Below are 26,221 nucleotides of genomic sequence, written 5' to 3'. Positions count from 1 at the left end.
ATCCCCCTCCCCGTAAAATTTCTTACGGACGATTCAGCCTGAAAAATTATCCTCAGCATACTTTCACTTCAAATAGGCTTTAACCTCGTTTCTCGATCACTCCAGAAATGCCCTCTTCCGTGGAATTTTTTTCCGGAAATCAAAACATGCGAAAAATAGCCCTCGGATATTTCCCCCAGAACATCTACACATGCAAAATTGAGTTGACCGAGAGACTGTAAGACAATTAAAAAGAATTTAGTATACAATTTCTCTCGAATCCCTCCAGCGTAAAATTTCCCTAAAAAAATTCACACCCCCCCCCCCCGAAAATTTCCCCTATGAAAATCAACTCCAAGCACAAAATATCCCTCCCCCCTCACATAAAAATGTTTGTATACTTCCCAGTAACAAATATTATATGTAAACAATGGGGAAATTTCATTACTTACAGCCCTCTCACCAGAGGCGTAGCTCCAGCATTTGTATTAGGGAAAGGGGCAAGAGGGGTCCACATTTGGAGAGTCAAGGGATATGGGCTATTTAATAATTTTTTCTCCAAATTATTGGGGGGCAACTGCCCTCCTTTGCCTCCCCAAATGACACTACTGCCTCTCACCACAGACTGTGGACGGTCATTTTACTCCTAAAGACATAGTTATTTGATCTTTCAATTAAACTGAACAAATTGGCTGTCTCAAAATTTTAATCAGATAACTTTGGGGAAAATGGGCATGGGAAGGGAGGATCAGTTGCCCTCCGATCTTTTTAGTCACTTAAAAAGGGCAATAGAACTTTTAACTGCAGTTCGAATGCACACATCCATGATCTGTCTTCTGACAAAAATAGCAAAATTTCATGTTTTTGTAAAGAGGAGCTTGGAACTTCTACAGAAGGGTTCTCTGGTACGCTGAATTTAATTGTGTGATTTTCATTAGGAATCCTTGAATTTTAGGGGGTGTTTTCCCCCTAAATCAAAAACCAGGCACATTTTCTCAGGTAACACTATTTCTACCTTTTGATGGGTAACACTAAACTTGATGAATCTTATATATTTGGAATCAGCATAATGAGCTGATCCTTTTGATGTATCTATTGATATCAAAATTCCGTTTTTTAGAGTGTTGGTTACTATTGAGCCGAGTTGCTCCTTACTTACAAACAGCTTGTTACCACGAACTGTTTGATGAACTTAAAAATAATACTCACAATTTAAAAAACGTTGTTCCTAACTGAAGAAGTAGCACATGAGGCAAGCCATGCTCATGTACAAGAAGAACTCCCTCCACAGACCGCCTCATCCCTAGCTTTTCAAATTCATCTCGCATCCTTTGAAACCGCGCTGGCACTGACGGATCTTTTTCAAATAGTGGCTCTTTTGTGCCAAATGTATAATTGGATAAGGGATACCTGAAAATAGACAAATATACCTGAAAGATCTCTCTCAATAGCTAAGTTGAGTGTTTTTTTGTTTGTTTTTTTTCTAAAATCAAGACAGAAGGATAAAGGAAAGTTGTGATGAGATCATAACAACTCTTTGCTAATGTAGTGCCCTTGGAGAAACTTTATCAAAGCAGAATGGAAAAGTTATCAATGGCCCCAATTCACGAAAATATAGGAAGGAGCAAGGATTTTTTTTATAAACATACTAAAAGAAGCTTTTAAATAGCACCTCCACCACTTTCTTGCCCTCCACACCTGAAAGTTATGATAAAAATCTTTGGTGCATCACAATGAATTTAATACCAAGAAAAGGGTATTAAAACTACTGTGAAGCATTAAGCATTGGTTTTGTGAAAGAGTAGTTAAAGATTACCCAGCAGATCTAGAAAAGTTCAACCAGGCTTAATTTAATAAAGATCATACTTCAATTACAGGTATTATTTTTAGTGGGCCTAGAAACTTCTAAAAGAAGTCAGGTTTTTTATCTTATTTATTGATTATAATGTATTTGAGGCTAGATTAGGACATTATGAGACATACATGATTAGGAAATATGAGCAGGACAGGAGAGCCCTTCATACATCCTTAATCCCAGAGTGGGAGGACATCTACGCCGCAGCTCATTTGCGGGATGACTGGAGGCTGTTAACAGACGCCCTGTGTGCCTCTGGAGGTACAGGAGGAGCTAAGGTCTAAGGAGGTTATATTACTATGCAGAAAAGAGGCTATTATTCATCCCTGGCATAATATACGCAAAAATAGAAAAGAAAAGACATAAACAATAAATGTAATGATTATTTCCATTTAGATTTTAAAATTAACCTTATAATTTTGCTGAATAATTAGCACAATAAAATTCTTTTCTGAGAAGTGAACTTGAGCTTGCTCTTTTATCAGTTGTCTCACAAGCTCAAAAGTTCCCTCAATCATTAGCACAGTTCTCTGAACTTCACAAGCCAATAAGGCGAAATTTGCGCTTCAGGTCAAACAACATAAAGGTAAAAACATAAAGATAAAAAAAGGATTAGCACAAGTTGAGCCAAACAAAACCAGCTATAAAACACACCAGTTAAAAACAAGAGAGAATAAAACAAAAAGTCAAATGTCAAAAACTATAAAGCTAAAAAAAAATATGTATTTGAGTACTTCTGTCCATTTCAGAACACAACTGAAAACCAAACAAATAGATGTAAATAGAAAGACCAAACAAAACAATGGGACACACTTAAACTGGAAGAATGGTGAAAATCCAGGACCCAGCATATTCCCCCTGGACACCTGACCATCTCCAAAACTTGACAACAGGCAGAATTTCCTGCTTTTTGAGAGTGGTGTATGAGATCCCCAATTGTTGCTCATTTTTGGAACCTGTGAAACCTGGATATCTTCTGCATGTCAGATCAGTGGTTTGTAGAGCAAACGCTTAAAAGTGCCCACTGCTGTTTTATCAGCTGTACACCATCCATACTCTTCTTCATACAAATACTGAAAAACTTCATTTTATCAAAAGAAAAACTTTAGGCTAGCTGGAGATATTCAGATTTATTTTGAAAATTACCAAAAAAAAAGTTCAGATTTACTGTTGCAAATTTTTAGCTTTTTCTACTCCCACCTTATTGGCACACTGAGACCTCTACTTTTGTGTAATTAAAAATCAGTAGCCAAAAATCTGTAATATAAAAATGAGAATGTTTCTAATCCCCAGTGCATGCACTTTATAACAGTGTACATTTTGTTAAAAATCATCTTCCAGTGTTAGTAAACAAAAATATTAGGTAATATAGAACTTATTGATTCAGACAGAAAAGATGGAGTGTGTATGCATGGGGAAGGACTCTTAATTAAGCAAGGTTATAAGTCTTGCTTAGATTTGGAATGCATCAGTAATATAATGTTTGTTTCTCACTTTAAGAACAAAAAGCCCAAGGTGATAGTGGAATATGCCTGTAGAAAGACAGTAGCAACTCTGATCAGAATAGGAACTCCAGCATCTAGAGTTAACACAAAGCTGAAACTCAGGAAGGGTAACTACCTTCTGAGAATTATGTATTTAATTTTGACTCAGGGAAAGTACCCTGTGATCTTACCAAAAAATTTCATTGAATCCCCTGCATTAGGAAGGTGATAGCTGTAAGCATAGCAATTACAGAAACATTAGCTTGATTTTGTAGGAAGAAAACTCTTCAGTATGATTATACATACAGTCTAAGAAGTGTTGTAGATAATGTTTTAAGAGAATAACAATGTGACTTTAGGAAGAGAAGAGGAACCATTAACTAAACTTTTTCTTTATATTAGTAATAAATAAGTGACTAGTTATTTAACACCTCTTTCAGGGCCGTATCCATGATTTTTTCGGGGGGGGGGGTTTACAGAAGGATTTATGTTGGGGGGTGAGTATTTTTGTTGGCAAAGGGGTACAAAAAAACTTTAAAAAAAGCATCACAAATTCAGTTATATGCATTTTCGTGACGTTTTTATAAGCCAGCCAAACGTTTCGGGGGCGGGGGGGTTCAAACCCCCTAACCTTCCCCCCTGGATACAGCCTTGACCCCTTTAGTCCTCAGTTTTATAGATTAAAGCGGACATTTGGTTCAGCAGATAAAAATGCTTTAGTAAAGGTTCTATCTTTATAAGATATACCAGATAATTACAAAAATTGATCAGAGCTGATGAGCTGATGATCAGTGAGATGATGTGATGTACTTTGTCCTAAGGCTATGAGAATGGTATCAAATGAGAAGGTAAAACTCTCCAACACCTGGATTATACTAATGATTTGAGTGCCAAGATAAAAATGTTAGTAATATGAATGAATTCTTGGAGATTTCTAGAGTTCAGGTGCAAAAGTTTTAAAAATTAATATTAAGAAGACTAATTCAGTCAGAATAGGAATAAGCAAGGGTGAACATGGGATGTCAGGTAATAATTGCATAAATTAAGTGGATAGGTTCACTTACGTGGCTAGTATTATTAGAATAGATTGGGGATCCATCAAAAAAAAATTCCAATTTTTCCACATACCTTTTTGTTGATTTTTTTTACAAGTGTTACCAATATGAATGAAAGACCGTTAAAATAAGAAACACAATTTAAATAATTTTTTATTACTCACACAACAACACCTGTTACTTTTACAAAGCTATTTCAATGGGAAGAATAAGTTTCGAGCATTGGGGTTTTTATTTGTCAAAATATCAACAATAACAAAAAATAAAATCTCCATAATAATGAAGATTACTGTACAGAACTAATGAAAGTAGATTGATTGCTCAATACATAATGTTACTGATTCCTGCAAGTCTCAGCAATTTTTGTTTTCTGTGTTATAATTATAAAGAGAAAATACTTAAAGTGTATTTGTTTTTATTATCACGTAAATGCCCTGCATTTAGAAAGTTTAGGGAACAGTAGCCTTATTCTTGTTTGTGGTATTTTTTTTCATTTTAAGTTCTGTTAGTTTTAGGATTATTTAAATCATCTGTAGCAATATCTGTTTATTTTTAAGCGTGATGTAGTTGTTCATCTGAAAATCTGTTCATTTTGAGATCTGTTTATGTGTTGACTGCACCTTGGAAAATTTTCTACATTAGGTTTCTTGGCTCAAGGATATATTTGTTTCCTATTTTTTTTTTTTTTTTCATTACAGTTTCAGCATCAACTTGAACTTTAGTGACTTTTAGTTGCAGTTACTATGATATATCCTATTTATTTGTGTACTTAGTTTTGATGTAAACCATAATTGATAATCTGGCCTCACGTGGATCTGAAATAGTAAAGGGGAGGAGAAATTTCCTGAATTTGTCAAACTGGCAAGGATAGTTATTAGCAACCAAAACCAGAATTTCAATAACTGTTACAATTAAAACTATTTCTCATTTACATATCTTCTGATAAATCAAAATGAGTTCTTCACTTACTTTTGTTGACATACTAGTTGGTAAGTCATCTTGATATGGTTTATAAATCCAACTTGAAACAGGCAGGCTTGTAAAGATTTTCATAGATATATCAAGCACTGTTTTGAAATCATTGAGTAATGCTTTGAAAACCGGTGCTTCTCTATGAAGGCTACAGTGTGTCCACAAAGAACATAGACTTTGTTCAAGAAGTCTCTTAACCACACTGCTATTTTTCTGCACAGAGCCTGCACACCATCAGTGCATATACTGACACAGTTATTTGACTGTAAAGCTTATTCTTTTATATGGGAATCAATTGTATTGAAAATAACCTCAGCAGTCCCACAACTTATTGGCTTGCAGAACAAAATATCTTTATATATGTCATTCTGCCATATGTAACACAAAAAAAGCAGTTGAGACTTGTCATGCACGTTGGTAGACTTATGAGTATAATGTTTACTACCCACTACTCTTCAGATTAATTCATCTTCCATTCATTCAGTCATTTAGTCATGCAACAATTGGGTAATGGCATGTTCTCAATTTCCCTAACTTATTTTTGAAGCTAATGATGATGATGCTCCAACGTCATCTTTAACTGATGGTAATAATAAATCTTCCCCAATGGTGTGAGGCTTTCCTGATGTAGCAATCATTAAGCTAGTGAGATACAAGGCATATACAGCTTTTTTCATTAATATTAATGAAATAGGAAACAATAATTTGCAAATATGTCATATACAGCAATTTAAGTTTAAAAAAGCTTATTGGCTTGCTTTTACAGCAGTAATACTTTGTTTCTATATGATGTGTCAACTTACTTTGACAAATACTTTTGTTTATTAAAATGTCATAGCAAATCATGCAATGACGAAGTGGATCTATCATGACATGATTCCAAGTGAATCCAAGTTTTAGACAGGCAGCATTATATTTTCTCACAACTTTCTGTTCATTGATTTCATATGAACTTGTTAAGGGAGTTCAGAAGTCAGACTCCTTGCCACTTTTGTCACATAAAACATCTTCTATATTTTCATCACTTTGTTGACAATCAATTGGTGGCAGCAAAGATTTTTTGCTAGTCGTTTCAACCATATTTCCTTTATTACCTTTATTTGTTACTGTTTTGTGAACTTATTACTGTTAGTTATTCCTGTACTAAGTACAGAAATAAGTTTGAAATATCAAACTCACTGCAGTCAAAAGTAATTAAAGTTCAAGTTGATGCAGAAACTGTAATGAAGAAAAATTGGAAACAAAAACATGCTTTCCATAGAAATAACTTCGTAAAAAAAAAATTACTAGTTATCTAAGTAAAAAAAAATTATTAAGTTGTATGTCTTATTTTAACAGTCTTTCATTCATATTAGTATCACTTTTAATTCTTTTTCATTTAAATTCAGAACAAACAATTTCCACTATATGCCACTATAGAATCTGAGCATTATCAATGTCAATGCTCACTATCATGACCCACTCAATATTTGCTTGCAACCCACTGGTTGGTCAATACCCATTGTTTGGGAAATACTGGTCTAGAAGCTAAGATTAGAATATTGTAAACCACAGCAGCTAAGTATAGCTCTGAAATACAGTTACTTCAATAGGCTGAGGAAAACTTTTTAGATAGTTTCTAGAGAAATTGTTGAAGAACAGTTTTATGTACTTGTTTTATGAATCAAATATTATAATCATAATTATCATGATATCATAACCATAAATTATTATAATTATACTCTTAATATCAAATATTAGGCTGCATAAAATGCAGTTTGATCCTACTTCCTAGGGTTAGAAAGATTTATATGGTCAGGCCATAAATTCAGGTCAAATAATTCAAGATTGGAATTTCTAGCCATCTATCTGGGGCCAAAAGAAATGCAGATTATCCAACAATGGGTAGGAAGAAGTCATGACAAAGAATGTAAAAGTAATTAGAACTCCATTTGATGGGGTAAAGAATAAAATTTAAACTAGGATTGGGTGGAGGAGGGGCATTTACACTCATGTTGGCCTTAGATAGATTGTTACTGTTGTGAGGTGTTAGCTGAAGTAGGGTAATACACCCAGTAGTTGGACTACTGATCACTTAACCTAACAGTTAAGCCACTATAAAACTCTATTATACCACCCAGAAACCTGTTATTTTTGTTTGTTTGGTTTTTACAAACAGATTTGTCCAATTTTTTTTAATAAATATAGTCTGTCATTATTTTAGATTAATTAAAAAAAAACTTTCCAAAAAAGAAGTTTTCAAAGAAAATAAGCTATATTAAACTTAAGATCACAAGAAATAAATCTGCTATAATAATTCAAACTCAAAACTCAAAAATCACTACCAACATGATTTTGGCTACTACACTTTTCTCTAAGTGTAAAAGTCTAAAACCTATGCGTCATTGGCGCTTTACTGCAAACAGATTATATTACAAATATTTTATTTTGTGCTTATTACAACATTATGTGCTTATTACAACAAAATCAAACTTACAGTGAAATAAAATCTTGAAATGATGAGCTTTGAGCAATTAGTATCATCATATATCAAATATTCAGTTTAATTTTATTAGTTCTTTCCAAGACTAATCAAGACATATATAGTTTTCAGTAAAGTGCCAACAACAGAGGCTTTAGACGTTTCACAGTTAGGGAAAGGGGCAGCAGCCAAACTCTTGTTTGTAGTGATTTCTGGTTCGTTTTAAGCTCAACATACATATTCAATTTAAGTTTACTTGTTCTAATGTTTATTTATTTATTTATACAAGTACCTGTTGTATGTGGGTTTGCTATGATTATTCAATTAATTTCTTTTTCTTTTGTGTTTCATCTATTTGTTAGTATTAATTTCTTGTTGTTTTGAATTTGGACTATTATAGGAATTTTTTTCTGCTGATAATAAATTTAATGACCTTTACTTTTGCTTGAAAAACTTCTTTTTGGAAAGTTCTTTTTAATTAATTTCTGTTGTTTTTTTTAATGATAAGGATTCAAGTTCTTCAACATTCTCTTTAGAAAATCAATTTTTTTCAACATCAATGTTTCATCAAAATATCAAAACTAGTATCAAAGTAACAAAGCATCAAAGTAACAATTAAAACATGCATAACTTACAGCCCTTGCCTAGTAAATGCATCAGTAAACCAAATTAAACAAAATATACAAGTAACAATAACTTGCATAACTTGCTAGGAGTGCAACTTACTGATACCTAGTAAATGCATCAGTAAATCAAATTAAACAAAATATCCAAGTAACAATAACTTGCATAGCTTGCTAGGAATACAACTTGCATAAATTACAACTGCTTTCCTTGGGGCTGGTTTTCTTTAACCCAGAATCAAAGATATCTGATCTTTGGACTATTTTGAACAATCTCACCAGATACATTTTGGGAAAAGATGGTGGGGGGCTGGTTGCCCTTTTATCACTTTTGATTCTTAAAAACAAAACTTGAACTTTCAATTACCAATCCTCCAAAGTTAATATGACAACCTCTTCCATAAAAATTGTATATGTTAATATTAGGTAGCTTGCATAAGTTATGGCCCTTGCCCCTGGGCTGTGGGGGATTTGCCAACCCACTGAGATATAGTCATTTGACTTTTAGACTATTTTGAACCAAATGGCTATTCTGAAATTTTGATTGGATGCATTTGGGGAGAAAAGGGCATGAAAGAGGGGCTGGTGGCCCTCCAATCACTTTTGACTCTAAAAATGGCACAAGAACATCCAACTGCTAATCAAGTGAATGCAGTTTATGTGACCACCCCTTCCATATGATGTGCTTCTGAGACAAAAATACTGATAAATAAGTAAAACATTAAAGCCTTATGGCCCTTACTATAGGCAATGCTATAGTGTTGCCTCTGATATTTTAGCCATATATATTGCCAGTAAAATCTTAGACAAAAATACAACATTTAAGTTGGAACAAAGCAGTTAACTTTGATAACTTTTGTCTATACTTGAATGTTGAAAAACTTTTCTAAATTATATCACAACTACCACAGTTCACAACTATCACAGCCTATCACAACTAATCCAGCCTTCTCTAAAACTATCTATATTCTCCAAGAAAAGTCTTAAATAGTTTCCTAAATAATCCATTCTATGGAAAAACACATTTTAATCAGAATATTTTTACTAAGATTAGGCACTGTCTGAGCAGTTCAGGATTTGATAATAAGATATTAGTAGGTTGATGCTACTTGTCATACCTAACCATCTTACATACTCTGCCTGAAGCTGCTATTCAGCAGTAGTATCATCTTTAAGCCACAGGAGAATGGTCATCACATGGTCAAATATACCTACATTGTAGTCTTTGTTACCAAGTGGGCTCAAATTACATCTCTCAAGCAGACTTCTCTTACAGCATGTTACTATGCCCTGACATAGTGAACAGTTTTCAACCATATTCAACATGGAGCAGAACAGACCCTAACAGAAGAAAACCCTAACCATTTCTGAAAACTACTTTAAAACAATAATAAATGCTTACTTATTTCATTCCTAAGGCACACTGCTTCCCTCCTCCCCTAATGAATAAACATACAACACTTTAAATGTTCATGCTATATTTTATGATACCACTACTCTTCTCTTCATTTCTTGATTAGCATTTCCTGTTTGCTATTGTAAAATATAATTGAAATATATAAAGTAGGTTGTATATTTATGCCTTAAGAGGGGGGAGAGGATTAAGTGAATCCATGGACCTTCAGGAACAGAATAAGTAAGTATTTATGATAGTTTGGAAGTAGTTTCTAGGATTTTGGGGAGTTTTCAAATGGTCTATGGTTTTTGCTATTATGGGGGTTCAAACTAGTAAAAAATGAGCTTACCATTCAATACTCTTTCCAAATATAAATTGCTGATGTTGCAGATGTATCCTGGTTTGTTTGTCCAATGGTCTGTCTCTGTCGGTTTGTATGTCTGAACACATATATTTGTATGTGTTTTTGTCTCTCTTACTCTCTTTACATTTTTGTCTGGGTGGGTGTTTGCTTTCACCACTGCCTTTCTTTGTCAGTTTGTATGTCTGAATCTATGAATTTGTATGTGTTTTTGTTTCCCTCACTCTATTTGCCTCTGTGCCTGGGAGGGTGTGTGCTTCTCCCAATGCCTGTCTTTGTCCATTTATATGTATGAATCGATGTGTTTGTATGTATTATTGTCTCTAACTCTCTTTATCTGTTTGTCAGTTTTTGTGTTTGCTTGTCCCAGTGCTTGTCTTTGTATGTTTGTATGTCTGAATCCATGTATTTGTATGTGTTTTTGTCTCTCTCACTCTCTTTTCCTGTGTGTTTTGGCATGTGTTTACCTGTCCCTGGGTTTGTTTTTTACAGTTTGTATGTCTGAATCTATATATTTGTATGTGCTTTTGTCTCTCTCACTTTCTTTTCCTGTGTGTCTGTGCGGGATTTTACTTCTCCCAGTTCATGTCTTTGTTGGTTTTTATGTCTGAATCTATACATTTTTATGTGTTTTTGTCTCTCTCAATGTTTGTGTCTCTGTGTTTGGGTGGGTGTTTGCTTGTCCCAGTGCTTGTCTTTGTTCGTTTGTAAGTCTAAATCTATGTGTTTGCATGCGTTTTTTATCTCTCACTCTCTTTGACTGTGTGTCTGGGTAGGTGTTTACCTGTCCCCGGATTTGTCTTTGTCGGTTTGTATGTCTGAATCTATATATTTGTATGCATTTTTGTCTCTTTCACATTCTTTACCTGTGTGTCTGGGCATGTCTTTGTTTGTCCCAGTGCCTGTCTTTGTGGGTTTGTATTTCTGAATCTAAATATTTGTAAGTGTTTTTGTCTCTCTCACTCTTTTCGCCTCTGTGTCTGAGTGGGTGTTTACTTGTCCCACTGCCTGTCTTTGTCAGTTTGTTTGTCTGAAGATATAGATGTGTATGTGTTTTTGTCTCTCTCACTCTCTTTGCTTGTGTGTCTAGGTGGGTGTCTGCATGTCCCAGTGACTGTCTTTGTTGGTTTGTATGTCTGAATCTATGTATTTAAATGTTTTTTTGTCTTTCTTACACTCTTTGCCTGTGTATCTGGGTGGCTGTTTGCTTGCCCCAGTGCTTATCTTTGTTGGTTTGTATTCCTGAATCTATGAATTTGTATGGGTTTTTGTCTCTGTCTCTCTCTCACTCTCTTTGCCTGTGTGTCTTGGCAGGTGTTTGGTTTTCCCCGTGCCTGTTTTTATCAATTTGCTTGTCTGATTTTATGTGTTTTTTTCTCTCTCTCTCTCTTTGTCTATGTGTGTCTGGGTGGGTGTTTGCTTGTCCCAGTTGCTTTATTTGTTGGTTTGTGTGTCTGAATTTATTCCTTTGTATGTGTTTTTTTGTCTCCTTTACTATCTTTGCCTGTGTGTTGGGGCAGGTGTTTCCTTGAGGGAGTGTAAACTCAACTGGGAAGCTACCAATAATCCAACTGCATATGGTCAGTAAACAACAATGAAAACAACTTCAAACATCAACTCTGGAGCTTCACAATGAAAATCCTTAGATTGCTCCAAGCTGCAATTTAAGGAAATTTTCAAGATTTCACTTTTTATTACCCAAAGGTTGTTAAATGTAGTGTGTACCCTCTAGAGGGGATGGAATGTGCATGTGTGGTTCCAAATGCCTTCCAAAGGGATCACTAAGAATCTGGATTCATTGCTGAAAGTTTCATTTGCCTATTTCAACCACTTTTTAAGGCAACAAAAGCCCATAGCATAATCAAGAATTTTACAAAAATATTATTTCAAGATGTGGATAGCAATAGAGAAAAAACATGATAATCTGATTAACAGGAATATGCTGCTTATTATAAAGAAAGAATTTCAGGGGGTGCATTTACAAATATACAAATATGATATTTGAAAAGAGCATAAAATCATGAATACTTAATTACCTAAATTTGCACTTCAGAGCAAAATAAGGTCCAATGTTGGATTGGTTCAGCTCCATTGTTGAGATGACAGTTAAAACATTACACAAAATTAAAAAAAAAAGGTTTTGACTCAGTTTACTGTCCAATGACACACCTTCCAACTAAGAGAGATAAATAATTTTATTTGCTAAGGAAATTTCTAGTTGAGGGTTCCTTGTTGGCCTATTTTGGAAAGTAGGAGCTTTCAGGAATAAACTAAAGGCCTAGAATATGTCTTTGAAATTGGGTAACAAGCTTTTATACCTAACCTTTCATAATCTGGCTGTACTTTATGAGTGTTTAAATTAGGGTAAAAAACTGCAGTAAAATTCCAGTAGAATTTTAAGCCATACCAATTGTTTTTTTCAAAGTTTAGGAAATGTATTTGCAGACCTTTGAAACCTCATAGATAGGGATTAAGCAAAGTTGTGAAGCTAAAAATAGTTTTCATGTACTTCATTTAAGCAGAGGATCTATTTTGCAAGGTTTCACTTTAATAACACAAATATTTCTAAAGGACATAAAAGGTCACTGTCCTCTTGAGGGGGAAGGAGTGGAGGTAGTTCAAATACCTTCTCAAAACATATTTTAGTCTGTAGACCCGTCCCTGAAAGTTTCATTTTCCTAACTTAACCCCTTTTCAAGGTAGCAATAAGTACCTAAACTAGAATTTTAGGTAAATTTGCAGGTGGCACAATAAATTAGCTAGGATGAAAGTGAATACATCACTTGATGCCTTTTTTTATGCTCTTTCATCATTCAATAATTGCTTCTCTTGCAAATTGCATCTTGAGCCATTAAAGGAGCCCCAAAGGTATTCATTTTTGTAACCACCCAAAGAAGTTATCAAACAGTAGTTCAGTTATTGAAAAGTTGTTAAAAACAAATCTCTAGTTTATAAATAAGTTGTTCAAGAGTAATATATTCCAAAAATACTTATTTATAACAATTCAAACCTCATTTACTGGGCAGCACAAATATTAACTGTTTTCCTTACATTTCAAGTTTTCAAATGTTGTCAACAAAAATAGCACTGAATTTTGCAATTAAAAACTTTGCTGTTGACACTTCAGGGTATATTTTTGAACATTAGGGGGGTGAGGTGGGTAAATTCAATGGTAAATTTAAAGTGGGTCATATAATTTAGTTAGGGTGAAAGTGAAAACATCATTTGATGCCTTTTTTATGCTCTTTCATAATTTATATAAAATACCTTTTGGGCTCTTTTAAGGGCTCATGATGCAGTTTGCAACAGAAGTAATTATGGAATTATGAAAGATTATGAAATCTTTCATAAGATTTATAAGATAAGATAAGGTATGGTTGTACCTTTAAGCTATACGTGACTAAGTAATATTTATTCATAAACGGTGCTGCTCTGTGTATAGACCTATCAATTTATTCATGCAATTAAGTAATAAATTATTTAACCATCATTTTAAAACTGATAATTAATCGCAAAAAGGGTAAAATTCTACTTTAGCTACTTTTGGCTATCTTGGGAAGGGGTTAGGTTAGGAAAATGAGACTTTCAGGGATGAGTCTACAGGCTAAAGTATTTCCTGGGAAGGTGGGGAAGGTATTTTGAAGTACCTACCTCCACTCCTTCTCCCTCTAGAGGGTCATGAAATTTGCCTACATGACAGGTCTATACCCATTGAAATTTTGACAAAACAACATTTTACCTTAATTTTCAGTTATCAGTTTCTTTTTCTCTGGCTTTAGCTGTGAAAATGCAATATCAGTTATTTGAGCAGAATTTTAAGACATATAAATAGTTTATTTCCAAAATTCAGGAAATGTATTTGCATATCTTTAAAACCTTATAAATTGGGATTGAGCAAAGTTGTGAAGCTGAAAACAATTTTGTTGTAGGCTACTTCATTTAAGCAGAAGATCTATTTTGCAAGGTTTCACTTCTATAACTCACATATTTTTAAAGGTCATCAAAGGTCGGGACCCTCTAGAGGGAGAAGGAGTGGAGGTGGGTACTTCAAAATATCTTCCTAGGACATGCTTTAGCCTTTAGACCCATCCCTGAAAGTTTCATTTTCTTAACCTAACCTCTTTCCAAGATAGTCAAAAGTAGCTAAAGTAGAATTTTACCGCAAAAAGCGCATAATTATTGAATTATGAAATGAATTTTTTTGGAATGCTGAAGAAAAGTGGTCTTTTACCCTATCCATTAGACAGTGACTAATAAACATACACTAAAACAGATCCATAGCTTACAAATTAACTGTCCTATTCAGAGTAAAAGATTCAGACTTCGATTTTGTAGCATTTGGCGGTGGTAAGGAATTTCTAGGCCATCCTCCTCGGTTCATAGTTGTGGGCTCAGATTTTGAATTATCAGGCATCAGATTTCTTCTCTTTTTTCTTAAAATTACTCAGCACACTGCAGCAACGTTGCCGCTACTGTCGTTTATCATTTAAAAACGCGTTGTAACAAAATGATTGAGATCCATTTCGAGAAACAAATCAGAAAATAGACAGTCTTGCTATTGAAAAACGAAAGAGTTGGGTGTGGGGTGTACCTTTAAGCTATACGTGACTAAGTAATATTTATTCATAAACGGTGCTGCTCTGTGTATAGACCTATCAAATTATTCATGCAATCAGTTCATGCAATTAAGCAAAAAATTATTAAATCCTCATTTTAAACTGATAATTAATCGCAAAAAGCGCATAATTATTTCATTAGTTTGCAAAATATCTTCTACGTTTACCCCATGGACTTGATGCTATACAGTGACTTATCGAAGTGCTTAATATGTTCTATGTCTATTTGTGTTTAGCAGTCATTTTATTTTATTTTTGTTTTCTTCTATGCTCCTTCTTTTTTTATGACGGGTTTTCAAATAAATAATAATAATAATTGTGTATTCCCAGAAATCTTGTGCTGCTACGGCAACCCAGGTTTAAAACAACGTGATCCTGCTCCCTAAGATAGCAGTGAAACGGATAAATAGGGGAGCTATTTCCCGTGAAACAAATTTAAAGAAGGATGAATTTCAAATTTAAAGCTGGATGTATAATCAGTGACAAAGGCAAGGCCGTGCCGAGGATTTTTTTTCAGAGGGGGTTTTACTCAAAGATTTTTTTTTTTTGGGGGGGGGGGGTTACAAAAAAAACCTCAAAAACGCATACAAAATTTGTTCATATCCATTTTTGTTACGTTTTTACGAGTCAAAAAAATTTCAGGAGAGGTTCAAACCCCCTAACCCCCCTTTGGATACGGCTTTGGACAAAGGAATGGACAAAACTAGTGATGGATGTAAAAATGAAATCTCTACCAAATAAACGTTGTTATTAGAGTCAGGATTGAAAAAAACGTCTAAATAAACTGTACCAGTTTTTGACTCCAACAACTCGTATTGATATCTCACCTCTGGTGCATATGATTGATCCAGTGATAATGGAGTTTGACTTAGGATTGACTATCCCTTACAAAAAGCTCTTCTTGCATGGGGTTCAGTGAACCTCAGAATTGCCAGACTACGACTGAAAGGAGAACTATCCAACATCTCCAACATTACTGTCTATGCAACAATTAGCGGCAATGGATGCCGAAAAAGACTCCTTCTACAATGAGCTGGAAAATATGGTGCAGAATCGGCCCACACAAGACTTTCCAATTTTAGCTGGTGCTCGAAATCTCGCGTTCAAAGAACATACCCCGATATTAGTAATATCGTTGGTCCATTCGTGAATGGTCAGCTGTACTCTGACGGGGAAAAGATTCATCCAATTTTACAAGTCTTGCGACTTTACTATCGTCAATATCATTTTCTGGAACAAACCCTTGTAAAGCATAACGCGGTATTCAAATGATGGCTCCACAGTTGCTCAAATGGACCATATTTTGATCTGTCGGCATTTGCACACTTCTGTCATCGATTTTCAAGCCTGCATAAGTGGACGCACAGGATTCAAAATCTAGAAATGGTCACTTGTTGGAGCAAAGATACTCTTGTAATTAAGCACGAGGAAGGACAACTACTAAAAAGGAAGTCAGACACGGAGAAAGTTAAAACTCAAGCAGTGAATACTTCTGCTTGTAGTTTCATAACCAGCTGGTAAATATAAAAGACTTTAATGAAAACCCTGCTACCCTATGGAATTAATTCCGGGAAAATACTGAAAAGGTGGCCTGAAGCTATTGTCTATGCCCCTGCAAGGCATAAAACAAGTTAAGTATCAGAGAAGACTGTGAAGCGAATTGAAACTAGATGACAGCTCAAGCAATTCTAATTGGTAGCCTACTCAGAAGCTCTAATACCTGATTTAAGAGTCAAAGTGATCGGAGAGTAGCTATCCCCCCCCCCACACATGTCGTATTGTCCCGAAGTGTATCTAATAGAAATTTTGAGATAGCCATTTTATTCAAAATAGTCTAAATATCATATAACAAGGCTTTTGGGGTTGAAACAAACCCCCAGAGACTGGGGGCAAGAGTTGTAAGTTATGCCCCGGGGCCATTTAAGGTTTTTATGGAAGGGATGGTTGTAAAAATTTTAGAGGATGCTCATTTAGTTGAAAATTGGAAGTTCTAGTTCCTTTTCAAGTGTCAAAAGTGATGGAGGGCAGTAAGCCCCCTCCCCCTAACTAACCCTCTTCCAAACAAATATCATTAAAATTGTGACAGCAATTTTGCTCGAAATAGTCCAAAGAACATATAACAATGTATTTAGGGCTGACACAACCCCCAGTGCCCTAGGGATAACGTTGTAAGTCAGACCCTGGGGGCACATAAGGCTTTTATGAAATTAGTGGTCGTATAAACTTAAGATTGGGCTCATTTGATTTGAAAGTGGAAGTTAAAGTGCCCTTTTTGAGAGTCAAAAGAAGCCAGCCCCCTCCCCCCCCATCATTTCTCCAAAGACGTCCAATCAAAATTTGGAGATCGCAAATTTGTTCATTGTGGTCAAAGGGTCCGGAAATTATGTCTTTGAGGAAGACATTCCCGCCTCCAAAGCTCTCAGGTCAAGGGTTGTAAGTTTTGCCCCGGGGCATATAAGGCTCTTATAGAAAAGGTGGTCGTATATACTTCGGAGGGGACTCATTAGATTAGTAATCTGAATTTCTAGTACTTTTTTAACAGTCAAAGTGATCTGAGGGTAGCTACCACCACACACCCCCCCCCCTGCCCTCAACATGTCATGTTGTCCCGAAATACATCGAATAAAATTTTTTGAGACAGCCCTATTATTCAAAATAGTCCAAAGATCATATAACAAGGCTTTGGGGGTTGATACAAACAAACAGAGGCTGAGGGCTAGGGTTGTACGTTATGCCACCGGGCATTTAAGGTTTTTATGGAAGGGATGATTGTTTTAATTTTAGTAGAGGCTGAGTTGGTTCAAAACTGGAAGTTCTTGTTCCTTTTTAAGCGTCAAAAGTGATGGTTTTAAAGGATATAAAGTTATTATGGAATGGGCGATCGTATAAACTTCAGAGGGGGCTCATTTAATTTAAAGTTGGAAGTTTTAGTGTCCTTTTAAGTATCAAAGTGATTTGAGAGCAACCACCCCCCCCCCCTCCGCGCTCATCATTTCCCCTAGCACCTTCAATCAAAATTTGGAGATAAAAAGTTTGTTCATCGTAGTTGAAGGGTCCGGAAATAATATATGTGAGGAAGACCCCCCCCACAGCTCTCAAGGCATGGGTTGTAAGTTATGCACTGGGGGCATATAAGGCTCTTATAGAAAAGGTGGCTGTATGTGCTTTGGAGGGGACCCATTGGATTGGTACTGAAGTTCTAGTTCCCTTTTTAAGTGTCAAAGTGATCAGAGCACAGCTCCCCCACACGCACACGCACAAGAACGTAGTGTTTTTCTGAGATGCATCCAATAGATATTTTGAGACAGGCCTTTCATTCAAAATAGTGCAAAGATCATATAACAAGGCTTTAGAGGTTGATACAAACCACTAGAGCCTAAGGTCGAGGGTTGTAAGTTATGCCCCTGGGGCATTTAAGGTTCTAATGAAAAGGATGATTGATAAACTTTAGAGGTGGCCCATTTAACGTAAATTGGAAGTTCTAGTTCCCTTTTAAGAGTCAATAGTGATGGAGGTCAACTGGCCCCCCCCCCCAAAAAAAAACTACCCCTGTTTTCACCAAATGTATCTGATTAAGATTTTGCGATGACAATTTTATTTAAAATTTTCCAACGAACATATAAGAATACATCCAAGGTGGGAAAACACCCCCCCCCCCGAGCCCTGGGGCAAGGGCCTCAAGTTATACACTGGGGGCATATAAGGTTCTTGTGGAATGGGTGATCGTATTAAGTTCAGATGGATCTCATTTGATTCTAAATTTGAAATTATAGTGCTCTTTTTAAAAGTCAAAGTGATTTGAGAGACTCCCTCCCACGCCCATCATTTTTCATAAAAAAACATTCAAACAAAGTTTTGAGACATCAATTTTTTTCAGCATTGTTGAAAAGCTCAAAAATCAGGTGTTTTGGTACGTCAAATACCCCCCCCCCCCGAGGCGTCAGGGCAAGGGCTGCAAGTTGTTCATTGCTTACATATAGTGTATGTTATTGAAAAAGGTATGCTTATTTGACTTCTACTTTCCCAACATATGATGGGAATTAAGATGAGTCTTTAAGGGACTGTTGAGGGGAGTTTTGAACTACATCATAACATGTTATATATATCTGGCTTGTCAAAATGGTGTCCCTCAGGAATAACTGAGTATATTAATTTGGAATTTTTAGGAAATGATAAGGGAGATGATCAATTGACCAAAAAGGCAATATTTGCACACTACTACAACAACTACTGCTTCTACTGCTACCACGCGTACTATTACTACTACCACTACTAACACTAAAACTAATACTACTGTAGTGAGTACTGCTAAGGCTGATCATGTTGAAAAAAAAATATATATGAGGAAACGTTGAGGGGAAATTTGATCTAAATCAAAACATACCTTTTGTATACAGATTGCTGATACGAGCGTATCAGCAATATTTTTGGAATGACTTATCAAATCAAGGAGGGACACCAGAGATACTACGTGTGGGATGATCAGTATACCGGAAGGGAAAATTTACCCGATACTACTGCTATTAATACTTCTGCTACCGCTGTTGCTATTTAAAATTATGTATTATTATTGTTACTAATGTTCCTACTGCTACCACAGTCGCTAAGATACAAGCAAAAGTAAAGCTAACTTTATGAAGGTGAAAATGCGACAGAATAATGAGAGGGAATCTTAACTAAACCAAAACACACTATGCGCATGGAGATTGTCAAAAGGGTGTATGTCAAGAATTGATTTGGGTATTCAGTTGAATCTTTCTGAGAATCCTTAAAGGGGAAGATGCATCGACAAAAAGGTAATATATGCTTGTCACTACTAACATTAACACCACTTTTACTTTTCCTTATGCTACTACTCCTACAAAGCTACTCTTACTGCTACTTGAATTGCAACAACTTATAAAGCTTAGAGTATTAAGGTGAAAAGGGTGTAAAGACGGTGTCAAAAGCGCACATAAACAATTTTTTTGGAACGGCTTAACTTGTCAAGGGGAAACTTCCAGGGCATCATGAAAGTGATGTTCAACTGACGTAACGGCAATATGAACATGCTAATACTGCTAATAATACTGCTGCTACTACTGCTACTGCTACTGCTAATACAACACTAACACTGTAAACACTTTTAATACCACCGAAACTGCTTTGATAACAGTACTATTAAGGCTAAATCTATGAAGATAAAATTTGAGAAAATACTGATGGCAGATCCGAACGAACAAAAGAGACTTTAGATTGTGCATTTAGATTGTCAAAATAGCGTATTTTAAGGATTGTTTTGTGTATTAAGTTGGAACTCTCAGAGAATACTTAAGGGGGATGATCAATTGACCAAAACGCAATATTTGCACGCTACTACTAATACTTCTGCTAACGCAACATTTACCTATTCTGCTACTACCATTGCTATTGCTCCAAGTACTACTTCTATCGCAACAACTTGTAAGGTTAAGGGCATTAAGTTGAAAATTTCAAGAAGTATACGACTATACAGGGAAGAGAGTAAATATACAATATAATAGCAATGGCTAATTGCATTAAGTTGCGTAGTTATACTGCTGCTGTGACTACTAATACAACTATGCCTAAGGCTATGAAGGTGAAATTTTCAGACAATATTTAAGAAAATTTCTGTTGTACGGATGACAACCTGCCACCCGTATGCAGGTTGTCAAAAGGGCATATCAGCAACATCTTAGGAACAGTTTCGTATGTGAAATTAAAACTTACAATGCCTGTTGTGGGGGTGTTGAACCTACCAAACGGTAATATTTGCATCATAATACTACTGCTTCTACTCCTACAACTACTACTACTGGTACTATCATTATTATTGCTACTGCTACTACTGCTATTAAATCTATGACTACCACTATTAACTCCGTTCCTACTGCTACTGCTATAAATGTTGGTGCTATTAATACTACTAATAAATCTAAGGGTATTAAGGCGAAAATTTTGGGCAATGTTGAAGCTGTATTGAAATTAATCAAAACACACTATGCAGGAGAAAAGATGGGAAAGGGAAAATAAAATTAGATTAAGCAATGTGGTGTGACAGCTGAAAATACTTATGATTTATTTTACTTGAATTTTAGTCCGAAAGGTTTTTGGTACCCCACATGTTTCTATCAAACCTTACTACCGCAACTTAAATAGTTCGTCAAAAGTATGATTCTGAAAGATCCATAATTTTGAGAAGTAAAATAACCATTAACGTAAGTTCTGTTCAAATAAAAGATAACTGTAAAATTTTCCGAAAAAACAATGCTTAATGAATGAGTTTTTTTTTTCAAGAAGAATCAATAATTTTATAGCACAAATGTGCCTAGAAACTGTTATACAAAATGTAAAATATAGAATTTAAATTAAAAAACATTTTCAAATTGCATATATGTTTCCTAAATACATTTTTCGAGGGTGTTTATTGTCTCTAGTATATGACGCTAATTGGCATTTCCTTAAACTATTGGTTCTCAAAATTCGAACTCTTCAAAAGCCGACAAATTAAAACAAAATGGAAAGTGTTTCTTGCCTACTATTCTTGATGGGAAGTTTTTTTTAAATAACAAACTTTTTAAATTAAAAAAACTTTGACTTAAAATAACTTTTAAATTTATATGTTTTTTAAATCAAAACAGGCTTATGAGGGACAAGTTACAACCTGTTGTCGCAGCTGCCCAAACAGAGAGCTCAAGGGAAGCCTTCGATCCGCCTCAACAATCACATAAAACACAGAAAAAAGAAAAAAAAAGATAACTACAAAAGAAAATAAATAATAACATATATTCTCAATTTCTGAATCATAGTTCCTCAACCCGTAACAAAAAAATCTTTACTTTTTTAAAAACAAATGCTGGTGTTCAGCCGCCTTAACACTATACGGGATGGAATTCCATACCCCCTAGAGACGGATGTATCTACAGCATTATTAGTTTCTTCAACGTACCACCCTACCAAACAGTATGCCTTATTCTGTAATACCTGTACATGCCTAAAATTACCAAAAAAATTGCTATCCCATAACACACAGCCGTACGATATATATGGGCTAATAATCGCATGATAAGGAAGCAACACCACCCGACCTGGTACGAAGTACTTCAGTCGACGTTTAATTCCAAGGCCTCTTGCAGCTTTTGCTGCCACAAAATCACCGTGATGTTTTCATGACATATTGCAGTCTAGGTAAAAACCTAGATACCTCATTAAATTAACATGTTTTAGAGAATTACCAGACAACAATATTTAGAGATTACCAATGAATTGTCCCGTCTTTTCCACAAAGCTTATTATTTTTTTTTTTAGTTGAAAATACATCTTCAGGCCTCTCCATTCAAAAAAAAAAAAACACCCCGAGAGCAATGCACCGACGTAATTTCTTGGGAAAGGGGACATTCACCACTTCTTACCCCAGCCTAGCTATTCCATTGCTCTTGATATCAGCTAAACAGAATACAAGGCCAGTAAGCATTCATTAACCTAACTTTTACAAAGCCTTTTGCTTTTTCTCTTACCATTGTATTGCTTTTGAAAGCAATATAAAAGTAGTTAGTGCATGAAAAGTACATAGAACACAAGGAGAAGACAAAGAAGAAAAAAAATACAGTTGAAGACATGGATGGTCTAACTGATTCTTATGGAGTAGAAGTATCTTCTGGGGTGTAAAGGGGAAACAATTACTCCTTAACAATCACTCATTATTCTCATTATTCCTGGGAAGGTACCTGTCTGATTCTACAGTCCCTGCTGAATATAATTTTTATATGAAGGTTTATCTCCAATTTTCTACTTTTGTTTCACTTTTTGTAAGGTTTGCATTCTTCTTTTTTCTTTGTGACTCTTCCCGCACTATAGAGATGGGGTCGTAACCAAATAGCCATATCCCTGACATATATAACTTTTTTGGCAAGTTTATCTATGATTTTATCTGTTTCTTTTCCCTTTTCCACCTTTTCTCCCTTTATCTTCTTCCCATTTTTTATTCCTTTGTTGATCAGGAGAGGGGAAGGTCTGATCACAGAACCAACACTAGCTAAAACCACTTTTTTTGGAACAACTTAAACAATGTGAAATAGGCAAGAAATTAGTAAAGCCCTTCAGATTGATTTGCACAACCAAACATAAATATCTAGCTGATCCAAACAATGACTGGTGCCCGAATTTTCTTGGCTTTTAGTGTTTTGAATTTTTCCCATTTGCTAGGGAAAATAAATGCCTTTTAGACAATATGTCATTCAATATTTCATCAGCCTCATATACTCGCCCAAAGAAAAGGCAATGGAAAAGAAAATCATAATACCGTTCAGAACTATAGTCTCTAATATCCACTTAAATGGTCAGTATCACCAACACTTCAATTAAATTAAACTTCGGTTTTGTTCAATGAATTTGGTTCTTAATAGTAAACTATTGTTGCTGAACGATCATAGATCACTGGTATTTTTGGTAAGTAGTGTATATTTTAGAAATTCAATATAAAGCCACTATAATGTTTAATATCAGTATTTTTGGTTCACTTATAGTAAATTCTTTTGGTTGCGAGTCTCAACTATTAGGCAATTTTCTTTCTGCTCATTTAAGGTTTTGATTTGTTTCTTTACTTTTCTTTGAAATTTGTTTTATGTTTTTTTTAAGCACTAATAGTAGAGGACTTTTGACTTACAAGCCAGGTTCTAAGACAAGATGCAGATCTACCGGTTGATGGAAAAGTTTGCAAGACGGATTTACAAGAGGGGATCGTCTACTTGTAAACTCTGGAACAACAAAACTTATAAGCACAATCCACAAACCGGCAAAAACCCAAGTCCAGAACCACAATCTTGCTTTTCAGTAAGGTTGTCTGATCCACGTTTTAGTTAGCTGATGTTGGTGATTGACAGTGGAATAGTACATATTACAACCCAAACTGTGAATTTACAATCCAGATTATCAGTAGTAATGGCTTTAGCCACGCAGATGATTTGAACTTTCAAAATTTAATATCTTTAATATCCGCGTTACGGATTTCTTCTATATTTATGGTGGTTTCACACAAAGGACAGCACTCGTTAATAGAAACAAGGTCTACTAAGGCGTCTTGTTTGGCAAGAAAACTGCAACACGGGGATATAACCAAATCATGCTTCGTTACGTGATATCCAGTTGCAATGCACATGGGGATAATATTTTTACAACCTTCACAAGCCAAGCTTGTGACAAAACACATTTCCCCACAGTATGGACAAGGTGCCAAGTCCTCATCTTCTTGATCTTCTTCTCGGGGTGGTTTTCGAGCAGCATTTTCAATTTTTAATTTGTACTTTTTGTCAATTTGTTCCTTAGATTTTGAATTCAGTAGCATTGCTGCGATACTGTACGCTGATTTTCGCAGTCCTGCTCTTTGACACTCGAGAACGGTTGTTGTTAAAATATGAACTGCATGCCTTTGAAATTTTGATAGACTGCGAGATACTCGGAGTAGCATTTGAGCTGCTGCTAAATGATTGCTTTTTTGTAAATGTATACGTACAAGCAAATAGCTGTGAACTAGTTCCAAAGTTCGAATTAGGTCAAGGGGAACACTTAAATTACTTGCCCGCATTCTTCTTATGGAATCTATCAAAGCAGCTCTTGCGATTTTATAGTTGCCATTGCTTTGCTCAGTTTCAGCAAGTCTAAAAGCAACGTTTGCGGCTTCCAAAAAGTCTCCTTTTGCTGAATACAATTCTGGAAGATACTTTTGACAATCCAGCTTATCACGTAAAATAGTAATTGTTTTATCAGCTATATAAGTATCCTTGCTTAAAACTACTATCCTTACAGCTTCCTCTATAAATTCCACGTTACTTAAATCAGTTAGGAGCGTACTTAATGCTTTATCGAACCTTTTTGCCTTTGCATAATATTTCCCTGCTTCTAACCTGTTACCGTTCAATTCAAAATTACTCGCTAATTCCAGAAAATCCTCTGTTGTGCCATCTATATCTGCCAACTCGTTGAAAATACTTAAGAAATTGTACTTCTTTGCCAAATCAATTGCATCATTTCTCCTGTGAGCTGCGATCATGTATCTAATTGCAAGCTTTATATCTTTTGCTTCAGCATAGGCATTAGCTATTAAAGACGCTATTTCAGCATTCCTATGATTATTATATACCTTTACAGCAGATTCAATATCTTTCATCTTTTCAACTAAGATTCTAACGGCAGATAATTCGTCTCCACTTTTCAAGTAATGCTCTGTTGCCTTGCTGTAATCTTTTTCTTGTTCAAGCGCCTTTGCATAGAATGCATGAATTTTAGGAGAATCAGCTGTTTTAATTATGTCCCTTAATTTACTCCAAAGCTTCAAATGGACACACAAAAAAGCTACTTTGTTCCAATTTCTTGCTCTTTCATAAAAACCACAAGCTTCAGAATTTTGTTTCTTTTCTTCTAAAATTTCCGCTATTTCTTCAAGGTGTTGTTCTTCTTTAACTTTATGCGCGTGTTTTAGTCCCTGCTGAAACTCGTCACATTTTAAGAACGACCTGGCAAGACCTGCTAAGCATTTGTTATTCTTTTCTTCTGATAACTCAAATTTCAATGCAACCTCATAATATATTTTTGCTTCCAAATAATTTCCAGAAAATTCTAGCTGTTTTGCAAGTTCGTAAGAAACAAGAGGAACTTCACTAGGTGAGTGTTGTTTTGCTAAAATGAGTGCTCTGTCCCATTGTTGAAGTGCTGTTCGTAGACGCAGTGCATAGATGGGGTCACTTTGAAGAAACATCGCTTCAGCAGCATCAAATTTCTTCAGTACAACTGCAACCTGACCTTTTAATAAGAATTCATTTTCAATATGCGTAAACTCTTTTATAGTCATTGCTGATTTTATGTCATTCATCTGGGTAAAAGCACTAACAGCGTTGTCAAAGTCAAACATTTTTAATGCACTTTCGGCTATTTCTCTGATTTTGTCTTTACAACCGACTTCGTGGCAAAGATTAATTGCCCTTTGATATTCTCCAATATTGATCAGTAACCTAATTTTTCTTTCAGGATCTTTTTTAGACTTTTCCAGTCTGGAAGGATGATAAGGGGCTTGAGTAGTAATCACTTTTCCACCATCTCCACACTGAAATAGCTGTGCAGAATATAAATGAAAGGCAAAATTTTCTCCAATTGTTTGTTCAGCTACCTCCAAAATGTACGGCGACTCTTCTCCTTCTTCCTTAAAAAAACAAAACAATTATATAAAAAAAAATGCACAAAATATTTATTTGAAAATACATGCAGCTCTATGCTGTGTTTGAGTCATCCTAATTTTTGGCACATCTTAAATAAATATGCTAAATAAAATAATTTTTTACGGGTGTCATATTCGAATGTATGGAAATGCTTATTTTTCTTTCAATATATATTATTTTTTAAGACAAAAGCTTCACAACAAGTGGTG

At 35.2% G+C, this 26,221-nt stretch overlaps 2 protein-coding genes across 2 annotated transcripts in view; both read right to left on the bottom strand.

Moving 5' to 3' along the window:
* Cpsf5 (cleavage and polyadenylation specificity factor subunit 5) overlaps positions 1-14,613 on the bottom strand; it is a 198,019-nt gene extending 183,406 nt beyond the window's left edge. Inside the window, exons 1-2 of the mRNA XM_089095121.1 lie at positions 14,473-14,613; positions 1,189-1,389 (exon numbers count right to left, since the gene is read on the bottom strand). Coding sequence (XP_088951247.1) covers positions 1,189-1,389; positions 14,473-14,600 — 329 coding nt within the window. The 5' untranslated portion in view covers positions 14,601-14,613. The remainder of the gene's footprint in view (positions 1-1,188; positions 1,390-14,472) is intronic.
* Positions 14,614-23,097: 8,484 nt separating this feature from the next.
* Oseg6 (intraflagellar transport protein Oseg6) overlaps positions 23,098-26,221 on the bottom strand; it is a 51,938-nt gene continuing 48,814 nt past the window's right edge. Inside the window, exon 3 of the mRNA XM_089095491.1 lies at positions 23,098-25,996. Within this exon, the coding sequence (XP_088951617.1) occupies positions 23,774-25,996 (2,223 nt within the window). The 3' untranslated portion in view covers positions 23,098-23,773. The remainder of the gene's footprint in view (positions 25,997-26,221) is intronic.

The sequence above is a fragment of the Artemia sp. Qi Xiang Cuo genome, chromosome 10 (genome assembly GCF_049724085.1).
Source record: "Artemia sp. Qi Xiang Cuo chromosome 10, ASM4972408v1, whole genome shotgun sequence".
Taxonomy (NCBI): domain Eukaryota; kingdom Metazoa; phylum Arthropoda; class Branchiopoda; order Anostraca; family Artemiidae; genus Artemia; species Artemia sp. Qi Xiang Cuo.
This window is presented reverse-complemented; position numbering and strand designations above follow the sequence as displayed.